This window comes from Lytechinus variegatus, chromosome 16 (genome assembly GCF_018143015.1).
Source record: "Lytechinus variegatus isolate NC3 chromosome 16, Lvar_3.0, whole genome shotgun sequence".
Classification (NCBI taxonomy): Eukaryota; Metazoa; Echinodermata; class Echinoidea; order Temnopleuroida; family Toxopneustidae; genus Lytechinus; species Lytechinus variegatus.
Genome location: NC_054755.1, coordinates 29,117,091 through 29,144,816, shown reverse-complemented (window position 1 = coordinate 29,144,816; position 27,726 = coordinate 29,117,091). Strand labels below are relative to the sequence as shown.

The 27,726-nt window shown below is 36.3% G+C and overlaps 2 protein-coding genes across 2 annotated transcripts; both read right to left on the bottom strand.

Annotated features, from left to right (window-relative positions):
- Positions 1–759: 759 nt before the first annotated feature.
- LOC121430021 (conserved oligomeric Golgi complex subunit 3-like) lies at positions 760–26,714 on the bottom strand. Its single transcript, XM_041627293.1, has 22 exons — positions 26,534–26,714; positions 24,237–24,377; positions 22,949–23,010; positions 21,345–21,510; positions 20,777–20,851; positions 19,880–19,972; positions 19,126–19,251; positions 18,574–18,692; positions 17,468–17,594; positions 16,501–16,592; positions 15,728–15,867; positions 14,219–14,379; positions 13,100–13,277; positions 12,380–12,507; positions 11,231–11,320; positions 10,137–10,257; positions 9,009–9,091; positions 8,251–8,385; positions 7,648–7,726; positions 6,735–6,862; positions 6,040–6,138; positions 760–970 (listed from the first exon to the last, which is right to left on the bottom strand). Exons 1-22 carry the CDS (start codon positions 26,681–26,683, stop codon positions 941–943), a joined length of 2,523 nt encoding a protein of 840 aa, XP_041483227.1. The 5' UTR covers positions 26,684–26,714; the 3' UTR covers positions 760–940.
- Positions 2,525–3,606, bottom strand: LOC121430022 (alpha-2 adrenergic receptor-like). Its single transcript, XM_041627294.1, has one exon. It carries the CDS (start codon positions 3,565–3,567, stop codon positions 2,542–2,544), a length of 1,026 nt encoding a protein of 341 aa, XP_041483228.1. The 5' UTR covers positions 3,568–3,606; the 3' UTR covers positions 2,525–2,541.
- Positions 26,715–27,726: the final 1,012 nt, after the last annotated feature.

The following is a 27,726-nucleotide window of genomic DNA, read 5'->3' as shown; positions in this document are numbered from 1 at the left end:
CAAAGTATTTCATATAATAAAATACAAAAGCAATAGTGAGTGATGTCATCAGTTCCTCATTTGCATTCCGACCGAGATGTGCATATAACTGTCTTGTGAATAGAAGTGAAACTTAAAATGCCATAACTTTCTTATTTTACATCCGATTTTGATGAAATTTTCAGTGTCATGCTTGTTTAATTTTTTGTCTCTTTATTCAAATCAAGTTTTTGTTGGGGTGGACTTGTCCTTTAATTACTTATTTCTAACAAGCATCTGATTGGCAAAATTCACTTTTTTAAGGGTTTGATAAGGGTCGTCGAAAATGCGCTCCCATATTTAGGGTATCCCATTTAGCACAAGAGAGGATCTCCTGTCGTGCATTGAGTTCGTAATTCTCAAACAGCATTATGGAATGACTCTCATGATAAAAGAAAAAAAATTGTGAATAAAACAAGGAATATAAATGCAGACAATTTTTTTTCATAAATACACATAGATGTTTTGATTGTCTTGGGTAATGCGGACAACAGGAGAGAATTTCGTCGATGTGTCATAGTCCTGGTTTATCCGACTGATACCATGGTAACAGACCCTCTTGGCTAATCAAAATCAAGGAATGTTCTCAGATCAGACAAAAATATTGATGAAACCATGCCCTGATAAAGAAAGCAACTAGGAAGCCCTTCTTGAAATGCTTCCCTGGGAAAGATCTATCTTTGTAAGGACTGGGGTGAGGCAAGGATCAATAGAGGTGAAATTCATTGTAATAGCCCCAATATTTTTCACAGTCTGTGGTGCAAACCCTTTTCTCTAGTCACAGGGTCTGAAAGCACAACCTACTGTAACAATGACTTGTGTCCTAGAAGGCCCTGTTTGCTAGTCTTTGTGTGAAGACCCACTTGTTGATCAAAGTTTCAATAAACTAGGGTCTGTGTCTGCAGACTATCCCTTTCATGCTTCAAGGAGATGCAGCAAGAAGTAGATTAACCTGCATGAAGATATAAATAAGAATTGAGACTTGTTAAATTGAATTTAACTGCTTGAAATGAGTAGGAATAATAACAATAATAATAATAACAATATATTTACCCAGGGTAGCCACTTCAGTTCCAAAAACTGTTCTCCCAGCGGGCCCTGCTATATCATTAACCGGCTAAGATAGGCTACCTACTCAGGTGCACACAGCTTTTCGAGGAATTACTTCCTGCCGGTACCCATAAATACCTCACTTGGGTCGAGTGGAGTACACTGTGGATGAATTCCTTGCTGAAGGAAATTTACGCCATGGCTGGGATTTGAACCCATGACCCTCTGTTTCAAAGTCTGGAGACTAATCCATTGGGCCATGATGCTCCACAAAATGCCAACCCTACAAACAGCATGGTAGTATTTTGAGAGCTAATACATGTAAGTGTTAGGTGACCAAAAATTATTTTTTTCTCTCACGTTCTGTTTTTTATTCAATTTACAAAGTCATACGACGCTTATTGAAACATGTGTAATGTGTATAGTGTGATGGAAATACATGCATGGTGCACACAATTGGATCCAACAATTTCAAAAGCAGTGGAGAAATGAAAATATTACAAGTAGAGATATAAAAATTGAAGATCATACTCTATTCGCCTACCATACCCACTCGTTTGATTGATGTTCCCAAGCTCCATACTTTCAACAAATCAAAGAATATCAAAACTAATATACATGTACTACGCTTTTGATGGCACATAGTAAACATATTTCACATTTTTTCAGAAAACATTGATTCGATTGTAAACTGTAGTATGGCCATGGACACCCCCACCCTCCCACACACACACATTTTCACAATCAGGAAAAAGAAGAGACAAAGAAGAGAAAAAGAAAAAAAGGCAAAGGGGTGAAAAATAATTATCTTTTTCATTACCATGACCTATTTCATCACAAGTTTAGAATTTTTTATTGTAAAGGTGACAAAAAAAATGTTGCTCGCTTGCTGCTGCAGCTTTTAAGATATTTTTCCATAATGCCATACAGGGGGCCTTAAATTTTTTTTTTTGCTCATTACACTACTGCACAAGAGAATTGTGAATGACCAGTATAATTGATAGAGTATTTTCGTTTGAAATTAGGATATGCTAAATACTTTCAAACAACTAATGATGAGGGAGAGCGTGATCACAGCTCGTTTTCGGGGCTCCCAGCAAGATGGAGAGGATATAAATGCTATCCTGTATTGAAGGACAAAAACTTCGCAAAATGGTCTCTTCCGTTTCTGAAATCCTATAATTCCATTTCAAACTTGATCTACATCTAACATGGACATTCAATTGTTTCTCATAAAAAATGCAAATAAAAAAACATGAATTCTGTTTAGCAAAGGTACATTAAATGAATTTTCAAATTGAAAAAAATGAACCAAAACAGGTTTTGCATTGTTTTACTGGTGCATGAAAAATCACCATCCCTACTGATACATAAAGCATAAGGTTTATTTTGAAGCGACATCTAACCATTTAATCTTAGAATTGAAGGAACTCAGAAGGAACACATTCTGCATTTCACACAGCCTTCCAAATTTCACTGAGTAGATGTAGTTTTTGATGGACTGCCATAATCCCCTGATATAAAGGTTATTGTTCTTCTCCTGCTCGTCAAGGAGTGTCTAATCTTTCTTCCTTCCTGGATGAACCACTGGCTGAATATCCTCCTAAACTCTCTATTCCAGTAGGCGTAAACAAGTGGGTTAAGACATGAGTTGCTTATTGCAAGAATAAAGAAGTAAGAATGTAAAACAACCCTAAAGTTGGGGTTCTCGGTGATCATGTGAGTGAAAAGAGTCACGAAGAACGGTCCCCAGGTCACGAAGAAACACCCCATGATGAGCGAGAGCGTGATCACGGCTCGTTTCCTTGGCTCCCAGCGAGACGGAGCACTGAAACTGCCTGCGAGGTCAGCGATCTGGTTGGCCTGTCGCATCGAGACATGGAGCATGCTGCCGTAGAAGAAGACGAGGATGCAGAGGGGGATGATGAATTGCGTTGCGAAGAGTGTGATGACAAAACTTCGCGGGAGGATGGTCGCAAACCAGCAATGTTTGCATGGTACAAAACTGAACGTCCGCCAGCCAAAAAGCGGCAAGGAGCCGTATGCTATCGAGAGTATCCAGACAATGGCAACAGCGGTCTTTGCATAACCTGTATGTTCCCGAATACGGGTGTTATAGAGGATAGGCTTCATGATTGCCAGGTACCGATCAAACGCAATGCAGAGGATACTCGATACACTGGCACTACAAGAAGATACGAACAGTACAACTTCCCATAAGCACCATGTTGTCGATATGACATCCGCAAAGTATAATCCAATGTGGACAAGGCACATGAATCCTACAAATATGTCAGCCATGGCTAAACTCAACGTGAAGATGTACCCCGAGTGCTGTTTGGCTTGAGTCCGCAAGATGACAACGATGACCGTGATGTTACCGATGAAGATGATAGCGGTAAGAACCGAGACGATGCATGCGATGATGGTAGCTTCCCGATCTGCGATACATGGTTTTACTATAATAGGTGGAACTGTTGCATTAGTAATGACAGACATAGTTCAAACTATCAAAAAGTCACTCCTTGAGTACAAGTGGGTGTGTAATGGACATTTTATCTCAGCTCAAGACAGTGTCCATCCTTACATTGGCAACCCAAGCAAATTGGCAACCAAAGGCAACTCTGACAAGACAATTTTCACAGGTGAAAATTGGTTACAGATCATGGTTACAGATCATGTTCAGGGGTGACTTTTAATCCAAAATGATTAAATCTGCTTGTCAAAAGAGCACTGTGATGATACCATCACAGAAAAGATGCTTGTTTAGCTCCAAGAAAGTTGTTTCATCAACACATCCCATCCTTGATTGCAAGAATTAGAAGCAATCTCATTTCTGTTGCTTGAAACTGTCAATTTAGTCCTTCCATTTCCCAGAATTACAATGAACACTTAATCTTAAACCAGTGGATGCTTGTGCTCCAACTTTGTCATCCTTCCCTTTATTTGCTCTTACACTCATAAATCTGTAGCCGGTTTCCACCTGACTGATTACTCAACAATTATTTCATCCCCATCAGGGTGTTTTCTCTGAAAGAATTTCCAAAGCAATGTTGGCAACATTCATATTCTTTCTTTGAAAGATGGTACAATGAATTTAGTACATTTACACAGTCCACAAATATCTATCCATTACGGTCCCCATATACAGTCTAGACACATTCCAGCGTTGATACATAAAATGTAAGTCATTGCATGATTTAAATCAAACCACTAACATTCAAGGACGACATTCATCATGAAAGGTCAGCCAAAGGTCATAAATCAAACCAGATACAAATCAAGTCTTAAATCTAGCCCCTCAGATAGGATGTAGAAAAAAAGCTGTTTCCAGCAGATGGTTACAAGTTCAATTGGACAGGAACTACTAGTGCATACGTCATTCACAGATGCAGGCATATAAATTGTTTTTTTAATTTCGGGCACCAATTCAAATGTGGCTTACATGTATATCATCTACAATCACAGGGCCTATTCACATGCAAAATAAAAAAAACATTCAAATTAGCACCAGTGCAAGCAACGAAGCAAAAATATAAAATCTGTTAAAAATTAGAATTAGAGGATTTTTACAAATACATGTATGACTTAAACTACCAACTGAAGGCCATATTACTTTCTGTTTAAGCCAAATGTAGATCATTACTGCTGCCGATGTGAATGAATTTTAATCAAATTATTATTGTCAGATAAGAATTAACATATTCTTACACAAACACAACCATATTGTAATTCAACATTCACACAACAATGACCCAGAAATGACCAGGCTAACAAACAGAAGAATGAAGATTGAAAATTAACACCTTATGATTAAATTTACATTGTGAACGGGGCAGGATTAGTCAACTGGCTCGTAAAACAGAAGCAGAGCCTTTTTACGACTGGTCAAGAATGCGCTCCAAAAACCGTGACCACCTTGATAATCTTCTGTTAATCAACGCAATGATCATGGCGATCTATTGACAAAGCTGGGCGATAAAAGAAGGAAGACCTATATTGGTCGTTTTATGAGAGTGCTTTCGAGGAGTGTGATCGCTGAATCAAATTAATCATTAACTTTTGTCTTTACCACAGGTAATAAGAGATAATTGTTCTCCTTTTTATGTTTTCTAGCTACATGTTTTAATCAATGGCATTGGTGAGGATAGGGACCTTCCCAAAGAATTCGATGACAATGTAAATATCTGGGTTAGCTTTGATCATTCTCCTCCCTAGTGCTCAACATATTAATATTTCAAATTCTTTAACCAGTACTTTTCTTTGGTATTCTGTCCCATATCAGGTTTTTAATAATAAACACCCCTCTGCTAATTTCCTTCATTTTCCGTCTAAGCATCAATGAAATAAAGTGTTAACTTTCAAACTTCTTTACTAATTGCTCTTTTCCATTGATGTCTCTCACTCTGTCAATCATTCTTGTCATAATCTCATCTTCATTCCTGAGCTCTTTTACCTATTTCACCTCATATCTCCTCATAATCTTTATTTCTTTAAAACCATAAAATATGGTCAGAGTCTTGTATACACACATGTATATATATTTTTTTCTTTCTTTAAAAGAAGTCTTTATTGATAAATCAGTAAAAGAAATCACATACAGATACAAAATAGTATATATATTTCAGATTAATTCAAAAATGTATGCTTGCATTAGGATTCATAAACATAGTAACAAAATACATAAAGAGCTACTTTCTTGTATTGAATAAATTAAAATAAAATCAATTCAATTTTAGAATGAAAGACTTAATATGTTAATAAAATACCCTCCTCCTCTTCTAAATGTTGCCCATGAAGACAGCCCTTACCCCATCCCCTTCCCTTCCCCAGGCCAAGAAGCATGGCATCCTTCTCTCCCCCCAATAACCACCCTCCCTCTTGCAATCTGCATACTCTGTCGCACTTTGATCTGCCTTGCTTGATAAAGTATCACTATGATTAAGAAGAATGGTTTCATTTCTCACTCACCTGTTCTTTAGATGGGCATGCTATGATCTGTTGGTCTTCTTCTGAGTAGTTACTTTGCACCAGCTCCTCAACCTGTTGGTAGGCAAGCTGGACACCAGCCTAGCAAGAGAAAGAAAATTAGAAAACATGACTTGGCTATGTACCATGGGACGACAGCCAACTATTCAGGAAAAAACCTTGTCTGGTTATTTCATATACATGTATTCAAAGGATAAGAATAGCAAAGAGAAAATTATTTCTCAAATCATTAACTCAGAAGAAAAAGATTCAAGAACTGAAGAGCTACATGGTGATCAATGTGACTTTATTCGCTAAGGTAGTACATGTATCAGGTGTGAGTGTATACATGGTGATGATGATGAAACGACAACGACGACGACGATGATGATGATGGTGATGCTGATGATGATGATGATGATGATGATAATGATGATGATGATGATGATGATGATAATGATGATGGTGATGCTGATGATGGTGATGATGGTTATGATGATGGCAATGATAATATAAGAGATAAAGACAATGACAATGGTGTCATGATGAAAGTGATGATGGCAATGATGATAATGATGAGGATGATGATGATAATGAAAATCAGGAAAATTAAAATGATGATGAAGATAATGATAAAGGTAATGATGATGGTGGTGGATGAGGATGATAATGATGATGATGATAGCAAACATACTTACTTTGATAGGTCTGAATAGAATATACTCTGTATCTTTATTAGCTAAATACAGAGACATACTATGAAAGACCTTTGGTAGCTGTGTTTTAATCTGCTTGTATGACGCCCCTACAACCTCATGTACACGCTCTGAAATATAAGCACATAATAAAAATTGATTGATATTTAAGAATTATTTCAAGACAAAATATACACGCATATTTTTATACCTTATTCTCACCTAAATTACTTGTTGGAGCACAAGTCACTTTTGATTCATGAAATGGATTCTCAATCAACTTTATCTCATGAAAATAAGTGACCTATATCTTTGGAAATTATCAATCTGCATCTCCATGTATGCCATAGGGCTTCATTGTTTTTTTAATTCCAAAATGATAGACTGGGGGTTTTCCTTCAAAAATCTAAATTTTTTTTGCTCTTAATTGGATGAAAATTCTCGGCACACTTACTCATTAGAGTACAAGGAACAACACCAAAATGAAGCTTTTGCAAAATTTTAAAAATCATGTTAAATCTTGAGTCAAATTTTGGGTGTGTAGACATGGGGTCCCCTTCATTTCAAAGTGATCAATAAGGTCGAGAGAGATAATGGCCCGTATTCTGAAGTCAGGTTTAACTTAGACCATGGTCTAACTCTGTGCTAAAATTATGGGAAGCCAAAAGTGTCCAAATTTTGATTAAGTCGTATGTTTGTTATGTTTACGGTGCTCTTTCCTGATTCATTGATGGAGAAGACAATCATCTATTGATATTTCCTAGACAGTTATGAATGATTTGAGAGCCAGATGAGCTGAAATATGATATCTCTACTGTTAGTGATTTATGTAACAATTGGCTATCCATACTTAAACCACAACTTTAAACCTGAGTTTAAGTTAAAACCAACTTCAGAATGTATTGAGTATTCTCACCTGGACTAGCAAATGGTTGACTACGTAATGACACCTTAGTCCCACTCTCCTCTTCATTCAGATCAACGATTACTTGAGCCTAAAAAGAACAAAATGAAATAGATTGAAAATAGTAATAATTATAATAATAACAACAAATTGGACCTGTATTGCATCAAATCCACTCTGAAGAGAGCTCAAGGCACTTTTCAAGAAATGTTAGAAGAATTGAGCAGATATACTTTTGGGTGTTTTTAAAGTTACAGAAAGTTAAACATGTTCTAATGTCATCAGGATTGATGTTCCATATAACTTAAATGATAAGTAGACAAATGAGAATGAGGATATGAATATGAATGTGAATTTATTAATGTTGAAAATTATTGCAAAAATAGCTACTAAACATCGGCTGTTTACTTTTTTTTTCTTACAGACAGACAACTATATACATAATCATTCAGATGAGATAATAATCTAAGCCCATTTAGACATTCTAAACTAAGAATGCAAGGTTTAAGAGGATGAAATTACCTCCTTTTCCCCCGACTACTGACTCTACATCCCTACTGAAACGGGATGAATGGCAACATGCAGACATGAACGAAAAAAATGCAATTTACCCACCTTTTTCTTGAACGCCACAAGCTCAGAGGCTAGAAGGTCTACTACATGTTTGATGTAAACCTCGCACGTACATTTCAGTTGGTTGTCTACGTCTTTCTTGGAATCTACATAGTGTTCCGTAACTTGAGGTGCACCCTACAATGGAAAGGATGAAACAGATGATTCAACAATCATATCAACAAATAAAAAGGAATAATAAATTATAATTACACATACAACCATAAGAATATGAAAAAATTATCATTGATAACAGCAAAAACAACATTGCCTATTTATATAGCCCAAATATAATTTAAAAAAATAATATTGCAATTAGAGAGCGTTTAATATCAAGATCTCTAAGCACTTTACATTAATCAGAAGAATTATTGAATAATGATTATTTTACATTCTACATTATTATGCTAACATTAAATATAAATTACATCATTACAATGTATAATACTATTGAATTAAACTACACTACATGGTTAAACGACTTCAAATACAACAATGAAAACTAAAAGAGTGAGAATAGATAGGTTTTGATAGATTTAAAAAATATCCTTTTTGTTTTAAGTGTATGTTTGTAATTTACTTGATTTTTTTTTTGCATACTGGTATTCTTTTCATACATACTGTAGATACAAGAAATACTATGTAAAAGAAATTAAGCTCATAGTAATATAAGATTGTTAAAATTGTGTTTATTTTTATTAGATGGTTGCTTTTTTTATCTAAATTGGCAATTTGTACTTGAGGTTATTTTTAAAACTTACCTCAAAAAGGAATTCCAGGAATGAATTGTTGCTACTAAGTACAAACAGACCTCTTGGCTTCTTAAACAGGCCGAACGCAGCAACTAAAATCAAGATATTTTCAAAATGAATAATGAATCAATGAAGAAACAGAAACTAAATAAGATCAAACAAAATACATGTACATGTATATCTTTGATCATGAAGATATCAAAAGCAAAACATTGTATATTAAAAGCAAAAGTAAGTACACGCAGCTATTTATTTATCACATCATTTTTAGCATATTTAGATCACTGGAATGATTGGATGAATTGACAGTTTATTTGTCACAAATACAATGTGTGCATTCTATCAGCTCTCAACAATCAAACAGTCCTCAGGGTATACACATACATGTAGCATTAACACTCTCTTGTATGCTCATTCTTGTTTATTCACAAATAAAATGTTGTCACTCTTTCCAAAAACCATTCCAAGACAGGGTTACATATAAGTGCACAGAAACATATTTAAAGATTGACATGTTTAAAGTTAAGATTATGTTTTTTGGGCATGAAGAGCAACAGTAATTAAAATCAAATGCAGTAAAAGCATCAAAAGCAAATAATTTGTTCGATTTTTTTTTCATTGACTAGCCATCTTAGAACACTTCGTAAAAACAATGGAGATATACGTGTCAACTATTCCTTCATACAGCTTCAAGCCCTACCACATATTAAGCGCCGCGTAAGCGTGGAAGCGCCATGGTGTAGCGGTTCTGACTCTCGTCTTGAAATTAGATGGTCATGTGTTCAAATCCCACCCTGGCCTAGCATCCTTTGGCAAGGCGTCAATCCACTATTTGCCACTCTCCACCCAGGTGTTAAATGGGTACCCTGTAGAATGCGAAAGCCTTTGTAGTATTCCTAGCAACGGAATCTTGAACTCTAGTTGGAATGCTCCCCAGGGAGTGGAGAAGGTGCATACATTGTATGCGGGCATGCAAGGATCTGATGACCGAGATAATAATATATCTGTAAAGCACTTAGAGACGTCACTCCGATGTCTTAAGCGCTATATTAATGCGAACTATTATTATTATTATCATATTATCCTATAGAAAGAAAAATCTCCTATTTGCAATGTTTAATGATACCACCATCTCACCTTTCATTGTACTGAAATCCAGACCGGTCTCTTTGATGGAGAATTCCACCTGGAATGGTGCGATCTGTTCTCTGAGAATCAGGAGATGCTTGATTAGGAAGAGCTGCCCATCTAGCTGGGTCTGAGATAGAGAGAAGAAAGGATCACCAGTCAGACAAAGGATTTTGAATAATGATATGCATAGCAGGAATCATCTTATAAATGATGTAAATTTGTTGTATATTCGATGTTCTGTGATTGAATTTAAATTTTGATTATCAAGTAGTTTGAAATTGTCAATAATACAATGTTACTAATTACATTCAATTAATAATTTACTTGAAATTGGAATTAACCCTATTTCAACTGGGCTATTTCATTCAACGGATTTACTGTGTGGGGGGGTCAATTTGACCCCCCCCCCCTTAAGATCTCAGGCGCTGATCGCACGATCCCCGCAAAAATATGCACACACATAGATCCAGATGTACATGTAGACTACAAGATTCAATAATGTTGCCCAGAGGCATGTAGGGCCTCATACAAAACCATTGAGAAAATATTGCACATTTACTGGTATATACAATTAATTGAATTTTTTGGTTTCAGCAAATATCAATATGAAAGAAATGGCTAAAATTATATATTTATGATTGAACTTATCATCCTCTTACATGTCACTCAGCAAAAAAGAAATAAGAACCCAGAAGGTGAATAAATTACACAGAGTCAGATGCATTGATCTCAGTTCAGTTCATTTTGATCATGTGACCTTAATCTACCTATATTTGCATAGCAGGGCCCCGTCTTACAAAGAGTTATGATTGATCCAATCAATCGTAACTCTATGGAAATCCATCAGTGTCATAATTTTTTACTACAGGAAATTTGCAAAATGCCCTTGTAAACAAAGGAGAACGCACCAAATTGTCTAGAAATCAATGAATTTATGGATATACATGTACATTTATATCTAGAAAATTTTTTCAACAAACATGCATTTTATATGTTGATGTTGCTGGCCGTCCATAGTTACAATTGATCGGATCAATCTCAACACTTTGTAAGACAGGGCCCAAACTGGTTCATTGATTTAAAAGAAACTGAGTTGATACCTTTCTCTTAGTGATGCCTTGACATGCCACGTTGAGGGAATGAATACAGGACTGGAGAATCTCTTGCGATAAACCTTGGAAGATGGATTTCTGGAAAGCAACAAAAATGAAGGTAGTGAAATATATGTGCATGTTCTCTTGGAACGATATACAGGAAGTCTTCTATTGAATGAATATTTGGTATAGCGAGATGTCTTTATTCTCATAAATTAATGACAACCATGCAGTTGTAATGATAATGAGTGAATAAAATAATTCCAATAAAATATTTGGTGATTTATGCCAATCAAGAACAATGAATAAGTACTTTGAGTCTGCATGAATAGTGTGCAGACTAAAATTCTTCTTACAAATTCTGGACTCAAACACAATAACTTCATACAATACAACCTAGGTGAATCTATATCTCACAGACATTGCAATTAATAGCAAAATCGAATGACGAGAGCTGTACAGGGGAGGTTGGAATCCCTCTCGCTTTCCCTGGCGGAAATCATCAGATATCGATGGGATAGCACCATCACCGCTAAACTCAACCAACAATTAAGTGGTTATAAAACCTGAATACCTAATAACTAAATCATATAATGTGGAATAACTGTTAAAAAATGTTTAATAAGTAACAGAGAAGAAGTTTGACTTAAACACAGGTTAACTTCAGAGAAAACAATGCGAAGTGATTAATAATAATACAGTAATAATAATAATATAGGATTTGTATAGTGCACGTATCCATCCCGGCTAAGTTAGTCTACCGATTCTGGTGCGCACAGCTTTTTGAGTAATTACTTCCTGCCGGTACCCATTTACCTCACCTGGGTCGAGTGCAGCACAGTGTGGATAAATTTCTTGCTGAAGGAAAACACGCCATGGCTGGGAATCAAGTCCATGTCCCACAGATCGAAAGATGAGAGTTATAACCACGAGACCATGACACCCACACGCAATTGAGCTTAACCACATCATGTGTAATTATTTTCACACAAAATATTAAAGAGTTGAGAAGAAGACATTACGACTTACACACAGGTCAACTTCGGAGAATACAACCCCAAACGGTTCAAGCTATTTTATAGCTAAATGCACAAACAAGGAAATCGTACCACAAGAAATATTAAAAAGAAGAGAGAGGAATACGTGATGACTTACATCTATACACCTGTAGAGTTTGGAGAGACAGACTAACGAACGTCTGACGGTAGGATACCACATCCCATGTAGATCAGCGGGAGACAGGGAAGCATTGACGTGGATGGTAGCTGTACCGGCACCTGAACCTATGGTGGGGGGGGAAATGATGTTTTAATGAGGTTAAAAGTTTTTTTTTGTTCTGTTCTGTTCTTTTATGGTAACTCTGTGGGAACTTGGCAAGGGAGCTGTTTGCTGGTATAACGCCAAGCTGTTATATATAACCAATTACATAGGAAACAGAGACTGGGTGGTCCTTTTCAGGACTAACCCTTGCCCAAGAAAGATACATGGTGTACCATGAAACCTACTACACTATTCTTCTTTGCCATGGAAACCTTCAGAAATTATACATAGGAAACACTTATGTAAAAGTAACTCAGACAGACGACATAAACTACTCGCAGGTCTTTTTATCAAAGTGGAGACGATGGCAGAACAGGGATTTGAACTCACAACCTTATGATTACAAGTTCAATGCTCTAACTGCGAAACTGTCAAATGCAGTCATAGAAGACAATGATATCATGAGAAAGTGTTTAGAATCAAATGTTTTTCTCACCGTATCATTGTAGATCTAGATCTGACACATTTACATAGCCTTACTCTGTACGATCAATAACACTAAAGATTGCTAAAAAAATTATGAAATGCAGCCCAGTAAAATACAAGTCTGCTTACCAATGGGTGCCATGACGGCAGGTCCCATACCCTCAGGGGGTGTGGTCTGACCGCTCATAAAGGCCGATCCTGATTGGTTGAGTGTCGCGACCTCATTACTTGTCGCCGATCCGATCGAATCCCCAGAGTTCCGCCGTGAATGGTTGAGCCTTTGCTCTCGCAGACTCTCTGCAATGCTCTGTATTTAAAATGAAATAAAATAATGGGAAAAAATAGAAATTTTGTTCCAATCTCATCTATGGGCAGTTGAATATTACCAATGATAACATAAGATGATAAAGTAATACACGCTTAAAACTTGGAATATCATTATTAGATGACCAACATATGTCTTTTGTGTTGTGTACAATTATAATCAAATTTATCTTTATTAAATCATTTCTAGTTTTGTCAGGCTACGCAAAGTCTCTGGATGCCAGGAGACTTGATGTCTGACTTGATGGAAACACTATGGAGTTTTCGCTTCCATAATGAACAACAGAATCAAGAATACAGTAAATGTTTTGGAAATGCCCTTCAATTGACAATGTACAGCTGAGAGGTCTTTGTCGAAAATTGGTGAATCGGAACAGCAGTTTCGTACTAAGTTTCAGAGCTGACAAAATATTGCAAATATGTTGTTTGTCCAGAGTCCAAGACGGAACTGCTATTTTGATTCACCAACTTTTGACAAAGATTACTTTATTGGCTTTTGTCATGAAAGGCATCTGACGATACATTGTTTATGATCTTGAATCCGTCGTGCATCGTTGAAGTGAAAAATCCCTAATATAGGCTTGCTCACAGACAGAAAAACAAACTTCCAAACAAACAGACAACCTGAACCATACATGTACCTCTGCCATCAAACTCTAGGGGAGAAGAGATGATAACTAGGTTCCATGACATTTGCTCCGGCAACAAGTGCTCCGCTATAAATTCTACACACTAATCGAATGAAAACTTCAATCTTGGATTTAACACTAACACCTTACCTTAAACCTAACGGTTACCCTAAACCTAACATAAAACCCTATTGCAACCCTAACCCTACATCTAAGACGAAATAAAGCCTGGAACAATTGTTGCAGGGGCAAATGTTGTGTTACCCCATAATGATCACAATCACATTCATCCTACCTCCATCATTTCCAGTTTCTCAGGGTACGCCAAGTCTCCGGAAGCCGGGTTGTAGTTGAGAATATCCGACTTGATGTAGACGCTTGATCTGTAGACCAACCGTTCCTGGACGTCCTCCAGCATCTGGTTGGCAACCACTGCAAAGGCACCGAGCTCACTCGCTGGATCGAAAACAATATCAGAGTCAATTGGTAAGGAGGACTGTACAGGTAGTAAACACTCTGTAGTTTAACCATAAAATCAACCATCAGTTAAGACGATGAAAGCAACTTGCATTAGAAAAATCCATTAAGAGATTAATCTGATTGGTAATGCTCTAATTAAATAATTTTCATGTTTACACGATCAATTTTTTTTAACCTTATAAGCTTTACCTGGTTTATACAGGCTTCTTCGGATTAGCACTGACTCGCCAGAGATGAGAACGAGTATTGGCAGTGCAACAGTCATCTACGGCAAGTCAGCACAAGTCTGAAGAAGCCTGCAGAAACCAGTAGGCCTCTAGTTAGCACAGGTAAAATCAAAATTGATTTTATAGTAATGAAACTTTTTTATTAGTGCAGTAGAATTTCTCTTCCGCAGATGGGTCGTGTGGTCCAGTGGTTAGAGCATTGGACTCATAATCGCAAGGTTGTGAGTTCGAATCCCAACTCTGCCATTGTCTCCACTTTGATACAAAGGCCCGAGAGAGTGATATCTGTCGTCTATAACGTCAGCCACTACGACTGATTAACCTAGACGTAAAATGTTTCGTAGGTAATTGGTTATATACCAGCTTGGCGTTTACCAGCAAAATGCTGTCCTGCCGAGTTCCTATACGGGAGTAATAGTTAGCTGCGATAAGATTTAGATAAAACTTGGCTACACTCAAGCCAAGTTAGGGGAAAAGTTTACTGTACCGACACCAAGTAGGATTAATTAATTGCATGCTTCAGTAAATCTCAGCTTTGCCGGAATCCATTCTGGTTCTGACACAAGGCTTTGATTTTGAAAGGATTTGAGAACTCATCAAACGCTGGAAACAGTAGAAGGAACTAACGTGGGGTAATACATCATGATGTGCCTCTGAATGGGCTACTGGATAAGCAATACTTATTAATATTACATGTATATACATAATGTATCATTATTAAGCATATTACTTTTCATAGCAGTAAGAAATAATTTTTCTCTTAACAGTCAACTCTGTTTCCTAAGCAGTCGGGTATGTCACCAAATATGATAATTAACCACTAATTCAGTCAACAAGAACATTCATTAAGACCCCATCACATCGTTCCGTGCAAGTCTTGCACGCAACTTGCCGGTGACTATTTCCGCTACCCGCAAGTCACCTGCAAAGACAAAATCTCGCACGCAGTTGCCTGCGGAAGAACATGCAAGTCTGATATGAACACAGAAAATTTATAACATGCTAAAAACTTCTCGCGGGTGATTACCCACAACTCGGAAGGATGTGACAGGACCTTTACAAATTATCTTTATAAGGATGAGTTCTGCTCAACTTACGATTGGCTTGGACATGATCCAGTAGCATTTCTGTTTTGAGGATACTGCAGAGCTCAGCCAGGGTTTCAAGGTGATTGATGTGGATGATCAGAGGACGAAGAACGTCATACAGACTGATACAGAGCTGTTCCAACATTGCACTATGGGAAACAAAATACAAAAATGAACTATAAATAGGTAAACATGCTACAAGTGGAATCATTTAGGAACACAGAAATCTATTTAACTAAGAAAAATTTGACTTAGAAGATGTATAATATTTAGCAAAATCTGGTCTTAACCATTGCTCTGACTTGGGGAATATTTGACTTATGGAAAGTCAAACTATGCAAGTTTACTGGTAATAACATTTCACATTATCTCAATATGGAGCAAATATGAAGTGTTAACAATATGTTTTGTAAACCATGACAGTTTCAATCTATGTTTTCATACTTTTGTCTTCATCTTAGAGAATAGAAATCATTTCAAATCTCATTTGGACCTACCGGACCCTTCAAATTGTGGGCATTACACATTAAGTGTATGAAATAAAGCACATACCCAGCCCAATCTCTAAATAATACAATCAGATAATCACCTCAATATTTCTCTGCGCTAGCTTCAAAGTATCAAAATGAACCATAACACAGCAATTGTGAGTGATTATATTGCATAAAGCTTGAAAATATGGTGAAGAAACCAATAGATCGAATCCATTCAAATATCAAGTGGAACACAAAATCATCATTTATATGATTCAAAATGTAGCGATAAGGAAAGGGAAAACTTACTCAAGTTTTTCTGTTGACTTTGAGAAGAAATGAAAGAATAGTTGATACTCATCCTCGCAGACATGTACCATGAAGGCACATCCACTCCGCACCTGAAAAAGTATAATGGATGACAGCAGACTATTAATAGATTTTCATTGTCATCACTCTTGTCATCATCATCATCATTACAATCATAACTATCACAGAGCTGCCAACCCAACAATAACATTTCAGTGTTTAAGAGCTAAAAAATCATTATTTTGGTGAGGAATCAGTATTTTCAGAGAAATACCATAGGACAACACACAAAATTAAAACATTTAAATTCAGTATTTCGCAGTTAATCATCAGTATTCTTATTATTTCTCAACACTAATTACTGAAAAACAGTACTACTTGGCAGCTTCGCAATCATCATCTTTACCATCAATGTTATCACCATCATTATCATCATCATCTTCACCACAATCAAAACCATCATCATCATCATAATCACGATTATCATCATAATAATCAAAACCAAAATCACCATCATCATCATTGCCAGTATTATCATCATCGTCATCATCGTCATCATCATCATCATCACCATCATCCATTATCATCATCATCACTTTATCATAACAATCATCATTATCGCCATCATCATCGTCATCACCTCATAATCACCATTATCATCATAACAATCCTCATCAAAATCATCATCATTGCCAGTATGATCATCATCACCATCATCATCATCTCCAACATCATCACATCATCATCATCCATCATTATAATCATATCAGCATCATCATCGTCATCATCATCAACATCATCATCATCATCATCATCTTCATCATCATCACCACCACCACCATCATAATCATCATCATCATCATCATCAACATACTCATCATCATCATCAACATAATCATCACCACCATCATCTTCATCACCATCATCACCGTAACTACAATTTCATCCAATTGGTAGAATAACTCACCAGAGAGCAGTGGTCCCTTGCATGTTTGGTAGCAAGCTCCGACACAGCCATCTGTATGCTGGGCATGAGAAGCTGCTGTCTCTTACTGAAGTAACACTGTAAGCAGTCATCAAGAAGGGTCGTGTACCTGCAGGAAATATCAATGAGAAAAACAAGTATTACTATGAGAGTCCCATTTTACTGAGAGACAGAGGCCCGTATTCTGAAGTCAGGTTTAACTTAGACCATGGTCTCACTCTGTGCTAAAATTATGGGAAGCCAAAAGTGTCAAAATTTGTATTAAGTTGTATATTTCTTATATTTACTGTGCTCTTTCTTGATTCCTCGATGGCGAAGACAATAATCTATTTATACTTTCTAGACAATTATGAATGTTTTCAGAGCCAAATGAGCTGAAAAATGATATTATCTACTGTTATTGATTTTATGTAACAATTGGCTATCCATACTTAAACCACATCTTTGAACCTGAGTTTAAGTTAAACCCGACTTCAGAATACGGGCCAGAGTATTAGATGGATGAAGAAGAACACATTGGATATTGCAGTAAATAAATGCTCGCATACAGACAAAAAAATATATGGAACCTAAACAAGTCCTCGTTCAGTCACTGAATCAATGATAGATCAAGGTATTATTAATCAATTCACTACAATACAAAATTATAAATACAGTAAATTAAAAAGTAATCAACCAGGAAAAAAATATCAACCAGGAAAATAAATCAATCAGGAAATTATGATTTCAGCAAGCTTCACAATTAAGCAATTGCTCTATCAAACAACCAACCAATGAAACTAACTAACAATATTCAATTCAATCAATCCATCATCAATGTAATTAATCACAAACCAAATTCAATTACTCAACGAATAACTACCGGTACATTGTAGGTCATCAATTATGGTATCAATTGATCACACGATCAGAAGTACATTCTTTCTGTACATGAATAGGAAAGGAAGACCTTTGAGTTATAGTTATTTAGTTAATCTTTTTCCTTTTCTGGCATCCATGTGACTCTCCTTATCCTATTGGTTGCGTATGTTTATATGTCTAATTATGCCAAATAGGAAATAATAATTCACACTCATCAATGTACTTACTCTGGCGTCTTGTCTAGTCTCTGTTCAACCTGCTCCATCAACGCTTTGATCTTTGGAGCATTACTTCTGAACTTTCCATAGAAAAGTGTGAACGCATTCTCAGATGTACTTGTCACATCCTGAAAACAAGAATAAAAAATTAACTTAGTGTCATGAACAATTTATTAAATAAATTCATACACAATTTATTACATGAATTCATACACAATTTATTACATGATTTCATAGACAATTTATTACATGAATTCACACAAAATATATTTCATAAATTTATTACATGAACTTGCATTCAAACAAAAAGAAATTCATAGACACAAAAGTTGCTTCTAAATATTGGGCAACATGGAGTATTGCTGGTTGAAATTCGACTTCAATGTTAGTTGATTATTGCCAGCAAAGTATCACTGATTACATGAAATATCGCCAAGTCTGAAAATTCATTATACATTCATTATGAGCTGCAATTCCATGAGAGTACGGATGGAAAAAAGAAAGTAAGGCTTTCAACTGTGCTTGTGTAAGTTGGAAGACTTTTTATTTCAATAAACGTACCTTGGGAACAACTTGTTGTGTAGCTCCATTGAGAATGGTGAAGACTGCAGCTTTGATGAGTGTCAATGCTTTACTCAAACACTGCTTAAACCTGGCCTGGAACAGCTCGGACTCTTTGTACTGGGGCTGAAAGGGAATAATATAAAAATTGGTATTATAAATCAACAATCCATTCCAGTTCATACATTGATCCATTCAGGTGACAATGACTTCATTTATTTGATACTTTTTCTCCATTCCAATTCATTGGCTGCATATCAATAGTTTGAAACAAAATCATTTTTAAAAAAATTGTTGAATAGAATTAGCTCTTGGTTGTGGTCATATCCATGCAATTTGTGAAGGATCAAGCATGCATACAGAGTGCAAGAAACGGTTGTGATGTCAAATGGACGAGAAAATGATCTTAATGTTTATTTACAAAATTAGAGTGGAACGTATGATAAAGATCATTCATGTGCACAATAACAGCAAAAATCGTTCCATTGAAAGTGGTAAGAAACCCGAAACATTTTCACTGAAAATGCACGGCAAATCTGGGTGACAATGGCTGGGAGGATATGGTCACCAGGGATGTGGTCGAGGCCGGACTCGGGCCACATGTGCTTTGCTTCGGCCTCTGCCTTGGCCCAAGTCACATGTACAGTCAATGGCAGAAGGTTTTGTGCAGCAGCCTCATGACTCGGGAGTAATGGTCTCGACTACATCCCTGATGGTCACAAGTGGGTGAGCTGTACAATGTATATTTACTCACATTTCCAATGATGTAAGCAATACATTCATCCAACTTGGATAGGAGTGGCACAAATGATTCGTTGGTGACGGCAAACGTTGGCGAGCTCAGTTTCTATCAAAACAAATAAAATCAAACATCTCTAATGATGACATATTTAACAACCAACAGTGTGAATGACTCATATCATGATCCATAAGAGAAATTTTCAAATGCGTTTTGATAATGTAATCATTGCATTAAAAACAATGCAAACACCAAGCATTCATATTTCACCTGAATAAACATTACAATGCTCTGGACATGGAAATGGTACTGGTTTTATCATTTTAGAAAATCACTTGCAATTCAGTCAAACACTAAATTGCAGACTGTTATACGTGTATATATATACATGTATATATAAATAAACATATTAATAAATACAACAATGTGAGATGTTAGTCATGAAAGTCTATTGATATTTTTACCCAAGGTTACATTTTGTCATACCTTATTCTACTCACCCCTTCAAAAGACATAAATGTGGTATGTATTGGATTTTCTTCCCTAAAATCATAAGTTAATTGGCCTCTTGACATTTCACTAAAAAATAACCTCCATGCATATTCAATTCAATAGTATTGGTGGACTGCTAATCCCTTGAATCTCAAAATGAATAAAACTTGAATACAGCTAGTTTTAGAATGTTGACACAAGTGGCAACCTTCTCTTGCCAAGAAAGCATTTCCTACATAGAATAGGAGACTGTAATCAGACAATTCGAGGTTGCCTTTATTCTAAAATGCAGCAATTTTTCTGAGCTGTACTCAAAATTTCTTATCTTTGAGATCCAAAGTTTGAAGAGCCAAAAGACGATATATTTTTTTGGCTCAAATTAAATGCTTGTCGGATATTGTTTCCAAGAATGTTTGTTACCTGATTGATCCTTTCCAGTTCATTGAAGTACGCAAGCTTACAGCTGATGGCTTCAGCCTTATTCACTAACATTGTCTGTGGGAAGGGGTTTGAAGAGAAAAATTGTGAAGTGATTCAGGAAGCAAATGATTTTCTCATCAACAAATCAAATGTAGTATTGTAGTTATGAAAATTGAAAAGTGAAAATTTTCTTCCATTCACATCAGTAAGCTACACTTTTTCTTAAAGAGCCGTTGCAAACCATCCAGAGGGTGAAAATTTGTCCACAATTTTACAAGAAACAAAATAATCTGAAAAACATCAGCAATGCAAATCATTTAGTTCTGACAATTTCATAGACAATGAAAAAGATACTGGCAACAGTTTATACTATAACTCAGAGGAATTACTTTAATGTCATAAATATGTCACTTTTTTAGACTTAAATCGTTAAATGCATGTTTAGAAAATTGAGGAGATTCAACTCACCACAATTTGAACGCTATAATAATTGTTGCTGAACGTCAATTCATCATATCTAAAAGCGGTTAATTGATTTTTTAAATATCTACAGGCAATATCAACATACCTGGTCTGCCATTGATTGTTCACACGCTTCATGAAGAGCGTTGGTTTTCGTAGCGACCAGAACGTATTGCTGCTTGAGATCTCTGAGCTGGTCTAAGGCCGTAGAAACCTCTTCCATCACAAGATCACACTGTTCTTTGTACTGACTCAGCTGATCACAGTACGACCTATAACAAAAAAATAATAGTAAGTTGCATTTCTCTAAGCACTTGCAATTATTATTATCCTCGTCATCGGATCCTTTCATGCCCGCACACATTGTATTCTCTATTTCTATTCCCTGTGGAGTGTTCCAACAAGAGTTCGAAAAAAATAATAGATAATGATACTAAGTAGCCAGTTACTAGCATCTTATTACTTAAGGTATTTGGGGTAGTCTAATGGGGCGTTTGAACACAAATCGAGAGTAACTCAAAAAATTGAGCGTAAGTCCTCTGATTAAATACAAATCTGCAATCCACTGCAACCCAACTTTCTTTCTTGCAACACCTCATAAAGGTGTAGAAACTTCTTCTATTACAAGTTCATCTTTGTATTGACTCGGCTGATCAGAGTATGACCTTGGAATATCAAAGAATATGATAGGTAAATCTACAAAGTGACTGGTCCTACTGGAACCACTGGAACCACATGCTCTCTGTAAAAGCTTATGGAAGCTACAGAATTCAGTAGTTAGCAGGTTAAAGAGCTTGTGGGGACATATCATTCACCCACACATGCCAAACTTAGTGGTATAGCCTTCCTGAAGACATCAAAACTTACATCTCTGTTGACTCCTTCAAAAATCTATTTATGTATTAATTCTTTTTGCAACCTAAGCAATTTAAAGAGTAAAGTTTGTGCTTTATTAATAACATATTGTTATTATATCATTATGAATTAGAACACTTATGAAGCAATTTGTGGGCAACAATATTCAGACAAATACCCTGCTCGTTAGATGCAGGCTTGTACACATACAATCAATCAAAATTCTCCACTCCTTGGGGAGCAAAAAGCTTGGTGAAATGGTGCCTACTATATTGACCTCCAGCACCATAATCTGTATCAAAGATCGAGAGCAATTAACTGCCGTTATATTGTTGTACACACTTTTGACCACACTTTTCCAAAACAACTACCGGGTAAACATTTATTGTTCCCTTTTTCCTATAAAACATACCTGTAATTAAGAATTTGACAAAAAAAAACAAGACCAACGTGAATGAAAACATCCTGAATAGATATTTCTAAAATTCAGAAAGATCTTAAACTCTCAGAAACCTTCCATTTATCTTTTACTTTCAAGCTTTTTGCTCCAAAAATGACAACACTGTGACAACAATTAATATGGTTTGGAGACTCCAGTGCATGTCCCCAATAAATCATGGTTAGATACTGAAAAACTTTCCACCGACCATCAGAGCCCCATTGCCAGAGTTGATTTCCCTGAAATCCTTAATTCTGATTGGTTCAATACATTGTTACCATAGTAGTCACCACTGGATGACAAAGTTACTATGATAGTAACTTTCGTGCAACAGGGCCCTGGATCCATGAACAAATGTATCAAAATTAAAATATGACTTTGACAAAAATGAGAAATAAAAGAGAAGTAATACAAACCTGTAACACAGTTCTTCCTCCTGCTCCATCTGACTCTCAACTTTATTGAACCAATCAAAGAACTAAAGAAAAAGAAGAAAATGATATCGGACTCAGCATTCTTCATCCCTAAATAATGCTTGGTGAATTTAGGTTAATCCACAGTTTATGTGAGAAAAACTTATAGCGAAGCATAAGTCTTTGATAAGATCTTTGCCATCAAACTTTGCATGTTTGTCATTATATCAGGGTATAGAGCCAAATATAACCTTTTCAGTATGCACGTAACTTAGATCACTAATTTTGGGGCATGATATTTCAAATAAGTTTTGGTTATGATATTATTTATTTTTCATTCAAAGGATAAAAGAATCTAAGTTTGAAAATTTGAAAATAAGACAAAAGGAATAGGGAAAAAATGGCCCCCAAAGAGGGAGACACATTTCTACATAATCAAGTTCTTGTTTTCTTTATGACAGTGTATTTATTCTAACCCCCTTCATTAGCTTCATTAGTGTTATACAACTTGATGCCCTATTTTAACTTTGCATAAACTTGTCTTTATTCAAAGTTATTTACCTTTGTTTCATAGTGGATTTACGTACAACCTGTTTTCTTGTACAAACTTAGTTCCTGAAGATGATCTCAATTAAAGGTTGAACATTTGAACAGACTCCAACATGACATTATATCTTTTCTATATCATATGTGGTAATAATCACTCATTCAATGAACAAGGTAATGATATAACCTTGTTCTCTGTTACATCTCCAGGTGTGGCAAAATAAGGTTGGCAATGTTTGGCTTATTTTTTTTTTTTTTCTTTGGGACAAATGCTTGATTTCTTTACACTGTCAGTTTCCATTACATCTATGCATCATATAACCTGTCTCTTAAGTAAATTTTATTCTTTGAATTATTTTTTTCTTAATCAAACATAGAGATCTAAAAATGAAAATTTTCTTGCCATACTAATGAAAAATAATTTGCAACTGTATGGAAATTAGTCATTTTGGTCACAAAAGTGATATTTTCATGATTTTTTAAAGGGTGTGCTCTGGGGCCCAATCAACAGCGCGCATTTGGGACTTGCGATTGATTTTTTTTGGCTTGCGTTAAACGCAACTATTTGTGCAACGGGCCCCTGCTGTTGATTGGTTGAAAGTCAGGTTGCGCGTGATTTTTAGAGTTGCAATTGATTGCAACTCTTTCTACAACGGGCCCCTCTACAGCATTGGCATACCATAGTCCTGCCTGTATATTCCTCACAGGCAGGATGGTAATAGCGGATATAACCACTTCTCCTTACCTGTTGGGCATTTTCAATTTTTTCATCCTTCATCCCGAGTGAAGCGAAGCCCTCAGCTAAAGAGTCTCCACTGTGGGAGAGGTTTGGAGTAGAGACTAGCGACAGCTGCTGAGAAAAACTGCCTGCTTCCTCCAAAGGTAGCTAAATGTGAGAGAAATGAAGAGAAAAATGAGGGGTTGCAAATAAAATTTGTTTTGTGTTTTCAAACATGACAGCTTTGAGCAAAAATGTCAAGTACAGGAAATGACCATTGATTGACTAAAATGTATTACAGTGTATGCAGTTTTGTATACAATCCAGAAGGCTATTTTTGCCACCTGCATTTCAAATCTAGCAACAGAATTCAGCCACATCTAATATTGAAAAAGTCTTCTTTTGGCTTTCCAGTCAGCATGGTCAGCACCATTGCTCAAGCAGACTCACAGTATTATTTTTTTTTCAACATTATTTGGTCCAGGCTGGAGATATGTTTTATCCCAATAAATAGAGTTAAATTCACAGAGGAAAATGCTGAAAATTTGATCAAAATTGGAAAACAAATAACAAAGTTATTGAATTTTAAGGATTTGCATTATTCTGGTGAAACAGTTCCAAGAATGTCTTTCCGAATATTCATTAGGTGGGCTGATGATGTCATATCCCACACTTGTTCTTTTTTATTTTATTACATGAAATTAGGTTTACTCCAAAAAATTTTACCAAGATAGGCAAAAACTAAAACAATTGGACTGAAAATGATTAAGTGCATTAGGGCCTAGTTATTTATTGCCACGACTTATTTCATCATAAATATTCATAATGGAGACACATCATTTACACAACTCAAGTATGAAAAAATGATACATAAATAACATAAGGAAAGTGGAGATGTTACATCTTCAGCCTACCCAATGAATATTCATGATGATGTGCACTCATTCAATGAACAAGGTTATGATGTGTACTGTTCTCACAAAATACTGATAAAGTTTATCACTCAAGGGTTCAAATCGTCTCGTGTGTGAAGGATTCATATGCACCTGGTGCACGCGAATCTTTCACACCCTTTTTACTAAAATAACTATGACTTTACATCGTAGCTAAGCATTATATTTGCGCTATGACACTTACCGAACCATATGGATCGTTTGTTGAATTCTCTTTGCTGTTTTTTTTAATAAAATAAGAGCATTTTTCGTGATCTTCACGTAGATGCCTCTTGATCAGCGTTGATATCAACTTTTGCCTAAAGAGGGCGCGCGATATTATTTCAAAACCGGTAGGCACTTAAGAACCAAGTTTGAAAGGATACTCGTAAAATTATGTCACTCTCGCCGATGAATATTCATTAGATCGTGGTCGTGCGTGTTCAATACACACTGAGTGCATGCATGCAGAGAGTTTTTATTGAACACGCACGACCACGATCTAATGATTATTCATCGCGAGAGTGACGTAATTTTACGAGTGTCCTTTCAAACTTGGTTCTTAAGTGCCTACCGTACCTTTGTTTACGGTGTTGCAAGCTAGCTGCATTCTAGGCGATCAGCATTATTTTCTTGCTCGTTCAATCCACTTTCATCATCATCTTGTCAAAAGATGGCGTACTTTACCAATAAGTATATACATGAGATGCAACCTGTTGATTTTTGGTACAATTTCCTATTATGCGCTGACGACTTGAATTGAGAATGTTCGATACGAAAAATTGCTTTTCGATTGTTGTTTGCGTACTTTCCACCGCAGTATTAAGGACGGATCGAACGGAGTATCCTGGTTGAGACTTGGAGGTAAGCGATAAAAACACTTTTATAAATAATTTCCAATTCATTTAAAAAAAAAATTAAATCATTAAAACAAATTTCCATTAGTGGAGAAATACTGAAATGTTTGGCGTTTTTCGTTCCCTCACATTCGTGTGATGAATGAAAACGTCAAAGTCCACTATGAAACCACATGCGTTGTGCGAGGTTAGTATTACTAACCTCGCATGTTGTGTGAGTGAAAGTTTATAGGCCCTAAAGTAACTTTAAATTTTAATAAATTTGTTAATTATTTGTTATCCGATTTTGATGAAATTTTCAGCATTTTGCTCTGTGAATTTCACTCTATTTATTCAGATATGAATATTTTCAGCCCATAATTTGAAATCGAACAAAATACCAAATCGGACTGGATACAATAGTCAATTTGCAGCTAACTGCAACTCTGAATCACCAATAAATTAGAACTAACACAAACATATATGTATGGGGCAACGTGGTGTATTTGGACGACCAAGCCCACTCACGTCAGGCCTCCAGAAATGATCAACATACCTCAATAGGCAATGGTTTATTTGATGCATGTGTCGTCAAATCCATATAACTGTCTTTTTGTCTTTCCGTCAGTGGTGCCATTGGAGATGTCCTTTGGTCCCAAGTGCTTATTTTATCACGCAAAACTTTAATTCTTTGCTGGTCAGCCATTTTGCCGGTGTACGTTGGCAGTTTTTGTATGGAACGCGAGTTGGGTGCTTAAAAATATTTGAGCGTGCCATAAGCACATGGATTCATACCACTGTTAGAGGTCAGTGATTCATACATTGTTAACTATTTATATACTCTCACTTTTCAAGCCATCGTGAACACATACAACGTACTTGTAAGAATGAATGAAATAAATGGATGGCTCTACAGCCGCTTATATTCAATGCCATATAAAGCATTTTAAAAAATATATCAAAAGTGTGCAAGAAATCCAGCGCTTTCACTTTAGAATATGCAAAAGTGCCCCATGGCAAGCTCAGTCGCCTTAGTCGCTTTGCTGAGTTTGCTCCCCCCCCCCCTTCTAATTTTATGCGTTTAGCCCCCCCCCCCCCCCCGAGGGGGAATAATTCGTGCATACAGCCATGCACTGCTTTGTGAGGATCGGGATGAACCATAATCAGGAGCTGTTTCAGCAATACTTTTTGTGGCCACACTGATCAAAATCTAGTGGGGATCTATGACCCCCCCCCCCTTCCAGATGGGCGTCCAGATGGTTCATTTGGTTCATTTTTTTTCCGCGAGTAGGCCTACTATGCACCCGACGCGAGAGGGCTGTGGGAATGCCGATATAATCCAGGAACACTACGATATACATGTTTCAGCTCACACTGTTCTTGCACTATAGAGTTTTGTTTAATGAGATGCGTACATCCTCTTCATTAATTCAAACATTGCTTATAATTCCCCTTTTCAGTTCACTATAAAGGGTCAGTTCGCGCTTCGCGCTTGCATTATATATCAGGCCAATTAATTACAAGCCCCGAAAGAGCAGCTAGGGCATCTAGAAATCGTATGAGAACATTTTATTCATCTCCTATTGTAAATAAACATTGTTGCTGACATTGGACGTATTTTGGACTTAAGCTATTTTATGGTTCGTCAGTGCAAGGGGTTCATAACCATATTACACTGTCATAGAATAACAATAACAGTGAATCAGCCCCGAATCAGCCACACCAAAAATATTTACACTGTAGCCATAA